Here is a 10775-nt window from a genome sequence, read left to right as displayed (position 1 = left end):
ACCAGTGGTCACCCCCCGGCAACGGCGCCCGGAATAGGTTTAGCTACCAAAAAATACCATTAACCATCAATACAACCTGTGATGTTCATACGATCTTTTCATGAAGTGGCTGATCACTGTATGTTTGTACATTTTACGTTTATGACATTTAGCTGACTTACAATTATGACAACTTGAGGGTTAAAGGGCCTTGCTCAAGGGCCCAACAGTGGCAACTTGGTGGTGGTGTTGCGGCTTGAACTGGCAACTTTCTGATTACTTGTTAAGTACCTTAACCACTGCATGTATGTTTACATATGACATATTAGTTCACAGTGACAGTGGTTCTAACAACATGTTTTTAAAAGGAAGGGTTTTTGTAAATGGCATTATACGTGTTCTGCTTTTAGTGATGTTGTTCTGCAAACAAAAAAGTGATAGATAGATAGATAGATAGGCATTGTTTCTCCAGTTTCCCAGAATATGTTGTTGAGGCCTGGAAGCACTGGAGTCCATAGATAGATAGATAGATAGATAGACAGATAGACAGACAGATAGATAGATAGATAGATAGATAGATAGATAGATAGATAGATAGATAGATAGATAGATAGATGTCTTTTAAGAGTTCAGATTGACTGGGGACATTGGAGGGCTGGTACCGCGGGCACGGCAGTGGGGTTACAGACACAGTTGGAAGTGAAGCCTGAATGTTGGGAGCAGGTGTACCTCTCTAGTATTCAGCCTGGTTTTCATGAGCTTCACGAGTAGCGAATGTATCAGGCAGATGAAAGGGAAGAACAGCCTGACGCAAGCGACCAGAGGAGCCTGGAGCTCGATGCTGACGGAAGGTTTTAACTCTGCAGCCTCTGGACCTGGGTCGGGGTGTGTTAATGGCAGGAGCTTGTGTTGCCTGAGTGGGAACTGGGCCGTGATCTTTTGTGGCAGGTTCTGGTAATGGCAGTGGTTCTTGTGTAAAGTACTAGGGCAGACTTTCACTGTTGTTAGTAAGGGGTAGGGTCATCTGATCAAAGTTTACAGCTTTCTGCTCATATTTGCTGCTTGGCACAATTTGCGTATTAGCAAAGCTGCATGTACATGATGCGCACATTATAGTGTGTTCATTATGCAAACACACAAAAGGATTAAACAATAACCTTTGAAGTAGTATATAACCTTCATCATTTTCTTCCAAATGAATCAGTCTTTTTCAGAATATTCAACATGCATTAATATGGATTTGTCAAGGGTACTACAATGCGTCTGTGAACCGCAAATCCTGTGAAATGCCTCTCACGATCAGTCGTTGTGTTACCCTTCACTGGGGAATGTTCCTCTCATTCATCATTTTTTTTTGTTGACTGTAAGTGCCATGGCTGGCAGTCAGGAGCACGGCTTCACGGAGTCCGTAAGGTGCCGGACCCTTCCTCTAATGAGTGGGCCAACCTATTTGGGCCGTGTAATGATCTCCTGTCTCCCAGCTTGTCCTGTGTCTGAAGGCACTAATGAGCACCCTCTCTCTGCTGCCTAGTGCTTTGAAGACCCATCCTTAGTGTGGGCAATTTGGGGGCATTGTGTCAGAACAAAAGAGTCTATTTGGACAATAAGGCTACAGAGCTATGGGACTCCGTGAAGCCACGCGGGAACACGACTGCTGTGGTGTCTCAAGATGTCCCTGCATCATTTGTCAGCGGTCCCATTATTTTTTCCCCCTTTAGACTTTAAAGTAAGAATGGCAAGAACGTGTATGAACATGTTTCATATGAAATTTGATCAGGAATGTCAGGAATTCTGTGATATTGTGACATAATGCACATGTTGCTTTTCCAGACATAAGATGTTATGGCTATAATGACAAGATGTTAATCCTATGGCCCAGTTTATGGTGAATCTTATCTTTGTGAATTTTGTGGTATAGATATGCAAGCAATTTGCATTTTAATTACCATATTCTGTGTACAGAGCATTCTGGTGGTAAACACAGTGCCCTGATTATTCGTGCCAGTCTAGACCTAACCGAGTACAATCTGTTAATAATTCTTCAAACTGATGAAGGTGATTAGGCTCGTTATCCGCACATTTAGCTACGGCTCTTCATTATGTGAAGAATAAAGAGAAGTGATGGGGCTGCTACCTCCTTGTCAACAAATCTCTGATTGGGGGGTTTTGAGAAAACACTCCTCAGTGTCGGTTCATAGCAGAAGATCTCGGGTATGAGGTCTCACCCGCAAGGCCCCAGTGCCAGCGGTCAGAAGCACTGAGACATTTTAAATTTGAAGATTCCTCACTGACGGCTGTCTGCTGTAAAACTCCAGTGTCCTCCAGCATGTGACATGGATCTGAAACATTAAGGGACTGTGATATTTAATATGTTTAAGATCTCTTTTATCCCTACTTTACCATGAACAGCTTGGCACCAACCACAATCTAGCATGCACGATACAGCCAATCAAGGACTTCACGGCCAGGCGTGATTACTGCAGTCAGCTATGCAGGGCGGTGAGTCTCCCGGAGAAGGTTCTTGTACCTCTGCAAGCCAATTTCCATACATTTACATCTCAATCTCAGGCCTTTTACCCTTTGGGGTGCCTTTGCTTTTAACAATTAAAAACGTGATCTACAAAATAATGGCTTATTCCCTGTTCTTAGAGGTCTTTATTAGAGGATTTGATTAGTTTATGTTCCATATGCAGCTACAAGCCTGTCAGCGCTCAAGCCATGTTCAGGAAATCAGGTTCATTCAGAGACTAGCACCCTGCTGCTTTGAGCTCATTCATGCTTATTAGGTCAGCAATTATGATAAGCCGTTACAGTTCTTTAAAGCCGGACTCCAATGTTTAATCCCTTTCAAATGACAAGATAATGGAGGCGAGTGTGAGTCTCAAAGGAAGTGGGAGACAGAAACCTCAACGGGGACCTTTTTAGAGAGACGGCCAGAGATAGGAGGGGAATCATGGGATATATATATGCACTCTTATCAAAGTCTTCCTAATAGAGCTCAGTCTTGTCATGTTCTATTCAATGGCCAGGACACCGAATGGTCAGTATGAGAGCAGTTGCTATTATTTCTATAGCGGCTGGGGCTGAACAACGTATGCAGAAGAGAGGGGTTTGTTTGTGTTGTTTCAGCGCTGAGTAGGTGATCTTCCTCACCCCCCTCCTTTTGTGTGAATGTGAATGGTGGATTGAATGGTGGATGGAATGGTGGATGGAATGGTGGATTGAATGGTAGATTGAGTCGTCTCGTGTCCCGTGCCGTTAAAATGTCCATAAAGGCCCAATAAAAGGGGAGAGGGTGTGGTCTGCTGGCGTGTGCGTGAGAACAGCAGGGACCAGTGACATTTAGCTATCAGAAACATGCGGAAAACATTGTCATGCCCTTAAATTTAATTACGATCAGCTCCAGCAGACCACCGGGGAAGTGGGCGAAAATGTCAACACCTCAGCCTTCTCTGGGGGTGGGCCCAGGGGTCGACGAGGGGCCGTGACGGCAGATCCCTGCATCACGGCGTCTCATTAGTTCATCAAACTGTGATGACTGGAAGGAGCAGGACTCCGGAGGATTGCGGCATCCGCTGACATGCTAAATTATTGACACACGCGGTTTTTGTTTACTGTATTTTGATTTACCTTGTTGTTGCTCTTATATATAACGAACTCCTCTTCCCTTTAGAGAGGAGGTTTTCTCCTTGTGTCTTCTTTTTGCAGGAGTGAAGAGAATTTGAATGCGTTTTCAATTTCTTTGGCCAATACAAGAGTGAGTAGGTTAACTTTTTATTTTAATCTGTTCCATCTATGGAATTTTCAAAGACACACAAAGGCAAGCAAATTTGCAGTCGCTTGTAAAAAAAAAAAAAAAAAAAAAAAAAAAAAAGTTCTTTTTGTGGGTTTTTTCTTGTATTGTTATCGAGTTTATTTGCTGCATGCTGTGTCATTTTTTTGCTTAATAATTAATTTTTCTGCTTAATACTTTTGTTCCATGACAAATTATTATATTTCCCTGTGTGAAATGGCTCCAGGCTCAGCTGGCGTATTAATAAACGCTGGAGCACTTTGAACAGAAGACTGATTCATACACCTTTACAACTCATCTTTTGGCTCAAACTTCAGCTTCGAACGTTTCTGAAATGCACTAAAATATACACACTTAGTTTCTTTCTTTCTTTCTCTCTATCTGACTCTTTCTAAAAAGGTACCATTGCAAAATCATCTTTTTTAAAACTTCTAACCTGAGGCTGTGCGCTAGAGTACGTATACAGAGCGTGTATACATCAACATATTGTAGATCTTCTATGTAAGAATATCAGACTACCATCTGAAATATGGTGCAGAGATTGATATCAGAGAAGGGCTCAGAGCTCTTAAAGGTTCAGGCCAGGTGCCTGCAGTGGTGGGCAGTAGTTCACAAGAACATCTCTAATGTGAAAACATTACTCTGCAGAGAAGCCCAAACCATACTGTGGTGTGCTGACATTTCCATTCAGACAGTAAAATGTGTCTAGGTCCAGAAACGTGAATCTCGGTGTAATTCCAAGAACAAACACGTCTTCCTAACATTATCAACTCTTGCATCCACTGTCAGTAAATGTAAACTTGTTGGATATAGTTTCAAATTTGTAAACATGTATGTAATACTGTGAACCAGTGCTTACCATTCAGAGCTATTGATAAACAGCAATTAACAGTCTGTTGTGCATTTCTGTGCCATCGGATCAGGTGTGGTGCTGATTTCCTTGCTTCTTTTTCTTGTACTTCTGTAAATAGACCCTCAGAGAAATATATCACCTCATACACAATATTAGGAATTTATTAACTGTGTTCGAAATTTAGTTTAAACTTGATTATACGGTTCATGCTGGCAATGAATTTTAGATGCCGTGTGCCAGTGGACATTCGGACATGTCTGAGTGCTGTTTTTGTGAGCGCAGACGTCGCCTTCAATAGCGGTTAGTTCACAGGTGAGCAGGCACGTGCAGGACGGGGGGGGGGTTCTGGCCATTCTCTGCAGGTGCGAGGAGCCTCCTCCCCTACTGGAGGATGGACAGGAGCAGTGGGCTTGGGGAGGCGAGAGGAGGGTGTGAAATGAATCAGGGGCTGCAAATGGACGAGAGCAGGGGTGTCAGGTCTGGCGTTCTCTAGAAGCTCGGCCTTTCCATATCTCTATCTAGAGCCGTGTGGTTCTCTGCTCTGGGGTCCTCGTATATCACACAGTGCAGTGTTCTACGCGCTCCAACGTGAGTCGCGTGGGTGAAAGCGTAAGGGCACAGGAAGCACACGGATACAACCCCTGCTAATCACTGCTCTGACTGCTTAAAGCACCGCTGGAGCATGCAGTGGGTGTTATTATGCTCTTATGGTAAAGAAATCCAGACACAGAGCGATGTATGGAGATGGCAAACAGAGCTTATTGAAATCAGGTGCAGACCGATTAGCCTCAAACCCTGTTAAATAACATGTTATTACTGTCCTCTTGCTTTTGACTGGGTTTCGAGGAACTGCTCTTTCATGCGCGCATGCAGGAGTGCGGCTAACCACCGAGGAAACAGCACAAGGCATGTCTGTCTGACATACAGGACGGTACGTAGCCAGTGACCATGATTCACTTTTTGAGATGCCCTGTGACCAACAGAAGATCGTGGTGACATGCGTGGTATAGCTGTGGTCAACACCCCAGCACTCAGAAATGGTTGTCTTGGCAATGACGGATGCGTAGGTGACAGGAAAGGTTTCAGAGCAAGAGAAGAGCACAGCAAAGCTTTTAAAAGATTTCACGATGAATAAAAATAATGCAATTATTAAATGTAAAATTCCTTCAGCACAGAGCATAATTTATATGTGCTGCGATGTTTCCTTGTGGATTTTGGCGAGCAGTGAGCAGGAGATCTGTCTCACGCCACCGCGATGTTTTCACGCAAAATACAGAACACGTATCATTTACATCTACGTAGTCTATTGATTTACATGCATTCACTTCTTTCATCTACAACGGCAATGCTGTGGAATCTGGTATGTGAAAACTCAAGAAAAGTCGAGGATTTTTTTGCGGTTTTCTCCGTTTGTTTTTAATGACTAAGTTAGATCAGCAGTTCCTAATGTTTATTCAGCAGGTAGGCCTATACGTTTTACAGCTTGACAGCAGTCTCTAAATGACAAGCAAGGGGGGCGTGAACTGTACGCGAGGCGCAAGGCGCAACTTCAGTGTGAAGTAGCTTCTGCCTGTCAGGCGCGCCAGCTGTGCGGGGCTCCGACGATTTTCACCTCCTGGAGACAGTTCTCCAAAATATGACCACCAGGACAGTCCGAACAGGGGTCGCTCCTCTGTACGCGCATGCTTCGTTAAAATGACACCTTTACTGTGATCATATAGAAACACTTTGCGCTGCGTTGCGCGTCGGTTCCCGTACGAACAGATGGGTAACCATATTTTGGAGGCTAACATTACGCGGGAGTACATTTCCGAAAACTCCGGCAAAATAAGACGGGACTTCGCGTTCGCTGCGCCCGTAGTGGTGCTACTCATAGTTGTGATGGTGGTTTTAATCGTCGTTATTGTGTTGGGGAACGCACTCATCATCCTCGCCTTCAAGATGGACAGGAGTTTGAGGAGGCAGAGCAACTACTTTTTATTAAACCTAGCCATTTCAGATTTTCTTGTTGGTAAGTACAAGCTACTTAGACAACTCCTTTATACAAATCAGATATTGTGTGTGTCTCACGTTATCATTTCTGTGTGCTGTTGTGGGAACAACGGTTTCTGTGGACAAAGTCTCACTCTTTCTGCGTGTTTAAAAGCCGAGTGTTTGTGCTGGAACAGTTTTTTTTGGCTGGCGCTGGGATTCTCACTATCTTAGAGAGCGCAGCAGGTGAGCGACTCCTACACCAGGATCTTCACACTTCTGTTCTCCTGGGAATCTGGGGAGTTTATCATTAACCTTGTGGAGTATTTAGGTTCTAAAAGAAATCGTTTCACTACTTATCAAGCCAAAGAATTTTGTCAAAGCACTGAAATACAGTACATTTTCATTAAAGCCCTATTATTCTCACACACACACACACACACACACACACACACACACACACACACACACACACACACACACACACACACACACACACATATGTGTGTGTATGTGTGTGAATAGATACAAATTAATGATAGAATTTAATTTTGTGATATTAATGTTATTTAAAAAAAATTTTTTAAATAAGAACAACAAAAAAAACCTCTAAACAAAACAAACAAACAAACAATCCCCTAAACAACCTCTGTAAACACGCCTGAAAATCCGACATAAATGCTTGTGGCCTTACACTGGGCATTTCAAATTTATCCGAAGTGTTAGCTGTTATCTTGTGCGTTTTGGTTTCTCCGTTTGTCAGTCAGCTGTCACGCTGTCATTTGCCCCAGATTCGTAGTTTCCTGATTGAGTTGCCGTCGAGTCATTTAGCTCGCCCTCCTCCACGAGGCCACACGAGAAGAGGCGCCGTGGGGCAAAGTCTCCACAGCTCCCACAGCTCTGGAACTGCGTCCTTCCCTGGGTTGTCTTCTTCAATTCTGCAGGTGGTATGAATAGTGGAGCAATGTTCTGGATTATGAATGAACCTCTAATGTTCTCCATTCAGGTGGAAGTGATTTGATTCTTATGAGTGCACCTGGAAGTTGTGTAGTTAAAGGAATGAACTTATACCGGTTCACACTGAACAACTGTCATTTGAGCCCGGGGGAGGGACGGGATGGGACTGGAGCCAAATTCAAATCACACTTAAACAGAATTCCATAAAATGGGAACGTAGCACGAAACCCACTCACCTGATGATTAGAATCAAGTTAAATAGCACAAACAGCTGCCAGTTCTTCCTTTCACTGCTGAAGGACATAGGAAATGATAGTCTGTCATTCCCAGAAGAACGGCATGAATTGTATCCATGTTTCCCAAATGCACAGACATTCCGCTACGGCCCCCATAGTGCAGTGCGAGAAGCTGGGGGTGTCTACGACCAGCGTGCACCTCATAAGTCGCCGTTGGACGCGCACCTAGTTGTGAACTATAATGAATCCATTTTGTATGCAACGTGCCCAGTACACTGAGCAAATGCCGTTCTCCATTAAACCTGCTCACGAACAACAGCATTCAGAGGTGAGCAGGTTTTAGCCTGATCTTTAGCGCAGTGCATTTGAACTGTAGTAGTGAAGTTTGTAACGTGGACTGTGACCTGATCAGGTAAACTTCTTCTCTCTCCCTGAATTGGACAAAATCACACCTGCTGTGACTCTCCAAGTGCTGTCACAGACTAAGAGGGCCATCATTGAGAGTTGACAGGATATATATATACATATATATATATATATATATACATATATATATATATATATATATATATATTCCTTCATCAGCTGTGCAAAATGATTCAAGCAAGTTTATCTGCATAGTGCTCAGCATGCTACAGTCAGCAGTCCCAAAGCTACACAGTGTGGCAACCTCTCGAGCAGAACTATCAGGTAGACAAAGCCATAGTGGATTTTAAAATGCGGTTCCTTCTCTTTTTGAATGTATTTTTCATGACTGGAGTTAAACTTTTAAGTAGTAATACAGAGTCTCACTGTGAGACCTGTGTAATTGAATTTTAGTGATGCATGCTGAATGAATGATATTTTTTCCTTATCCAATTGATGAGGCTGAACTTTAAAGATATCTGGATAACAGCAGCACAAATCCATTATGAAAAGTGGATATACGGGTGAAAAATACAAAAATCTCCCCCCTCAAAGGGGAAGAAAGGGAAAATTGCTTTGCCATTTCATTGCCTTCCTGCGCCTCGAGGAGCACCCGCATTACTGAGATGGATTTGGTTGCTCTTTTCCATAGGGGCCTTCTGTGTTCCTGTGTACTTGCCCTACACTCTGACAGGTAAATGGATGCTGGGCCGGCATCTCTGTAAGCTGTGGCTGGTCATGGACTACCTCCTGTGCGCGGCGTCCGCCTTCAACATCGTCCTGATCAGCTACGACCGCTTCCTCTCCGTCACCCGAGCGGTGAGACCACTTCACCTCACCGAGGCTCGTCCCTTTCGGATGCCGGACCACGCGGGAAGGTTACGTAAGCGGCGGTGCCTGGTTACGGTTACGGTTACGGCGATGACGTCATGACCGAACCCTAGCATTACCAGAGAGAGCTTTCGGAATGATAGAGGCTGAAGCCAGGCCAGAAAAAAACAGCCTGTATTCCGGTCCTTTGTAACAGCACTTCCCTTGTAGTAGCTCACAGAACACGTGAAGCCTTCAGTTCAGTCTAATATACATCAAATGTACTGTAGGTACGTTTGCAACATAAACAGAATCTATGTTTATTATAATGACTACGGATTGCCACCTGCCACGCCTTAGTAAGTGGCCAAAGGGGAAATGTGAATGGCCATAGTAAAAGAATTAATGAAAAAAAACACCCTCCAAGCTAAAGTCAGAATCTAAAGAGAACAGAGCATGAAAGAACATTAAAAAAGTGATCCAGAAGCAGAAGACCAAAACCAAGCAGGAATGGCACAGTGCTAGATCAAAAGCTCAGTGGAGGCGTACGCCCATTCAGTAGCTCACCAGGAGACCTCTGTTTGGGGAGGGCTGAGCAGGTAGGTAGTCACAGGTGCTGTCAGTATTCAGTATTCAGTACAAGGGAGAGCTGTTTATAAGTTGGCTGGCTGGTGAGATTTGTCTAAAGACTCATTTAAAATTCAGCCCAATTGATCAAAGTTTAAATACATTTTTTTTTAAACTATCACTTTTTAGAGAAATGATTGGCTAGGTGCCTCTAAATGTGAAAGTACATCAGTATACCTGGACAATTCCAAGAACAGCTATAACTACAAGGACATTGTAATAGGGTTGTTTGAAAGGACCCTGGGTGAGTTTTAGCCATCCACTTTGGGGTTAAAACAGTGTTGGGTTGTTTCAGGAATAATGCACATAACACTGAATTCTTCTATCATGTTATTATTCCCATTTATTCTATTATTTTATATGGGAGGAGAAGCAGGTGACAAAGAATGGCTCTAGGAAGTGCGTTGATTGTGGGAGACGAACCTGTTCTTCTGTATGAATGGGAGGACGTTGGTGAGGGGAGAAGGTCAAACTAAAAGATGAGGAAAGCGGATCGAGATCCGTGTTCAGTATCTACCGCTGCAGGAATGACGTGTATTCTGACAATGGCATAGGCCTTTGAAACATTGTGCCCTAAGGTCATATTTCTAAGACATTTTTAGCTGTTTATAACCCTGGCCTAAATGTAAAGATGCTTTTATTATGTTCTGCTATGTTACACAGTTATTCAGAGGAGATCACATGAAGCTAACAGGATATGAGAGAGAGAGAGAGAACAGGCAAACAACTAAACAAACAAACAAGCAAAAGGAAACATTTAAGGAACGTAAATGAGTTCATTTGCGTTTACAGCATTAGACAGACTCTGCGTTTCCGAGAAGCAAAAGTGCTCGGTTGTCTCCGTGGGAATATGATCTTCATGCTTAGAGTCTGAGGATCTTCTCCTGACTGAGCATTGCCAGGCAAAGGGAGCTGAAATTTGTTGGGCACATTCATCATTTTGTTTTTGTGGACCTCGAAGATGCTTTGACGATGATTGGTGAAGATGCCCCATCTGGTACCATGCGCCTCGTGTTAGCCGTCCTCCATGCAGGTTCTGGACATCTCTGGGTGTCCCACCCGTATAAAAACACTGAAGTAGCAAAGGTCCTTGAACACCGCGGTGCACCACACACTCCTAGAAGCTCGACACTTCTACGCGGTC

General features: G+C 43.7%; 1 protein-coding gene across 1 annotated transcript in view; it reads left to right on the top strand.

The window, feature by feature from the left end:
* The first annotated feature begins 6389 nt into the window (after window positions 1-6389).
* The window catches only part of LOC113585507 (histamine H3 receptor), an 8903-nt gene continuing 4517 nt past the window's right edge, over window positions 6390-10775 (top strand). The window contains exons 1-2 of the mRNA XM_027023027.2: window positions 6390-6636; window positions 8847-9013. Of these exons, the coding sequence (XP_026878828.2) occupies window positions 6390-6636; window positions 8847-9013 (414 nt within the window). The remainder of the gene's footprint in view (window positions 6637-8846; window positions 9014-10775) is intronic.

The sequence above is a fragment of the Electrophorus electricus genome, chromosome 19, assembly GCF_013358815.1.
Source record: "Electrophorus electricus isolate fEleEle1 chromosome 19, fEleEle1.pri, whole genome shotgun sequence".
Lineage (NCBI taxonomy): Eukaryota > Metazoa > Chordata > Actinopteri > Gymnotiformes > Gymnotidae > Electrophorus > Electrophorus electricus.
This window is presented reverse-complemented; position numbering and strand designations above follow the sequence as displayed.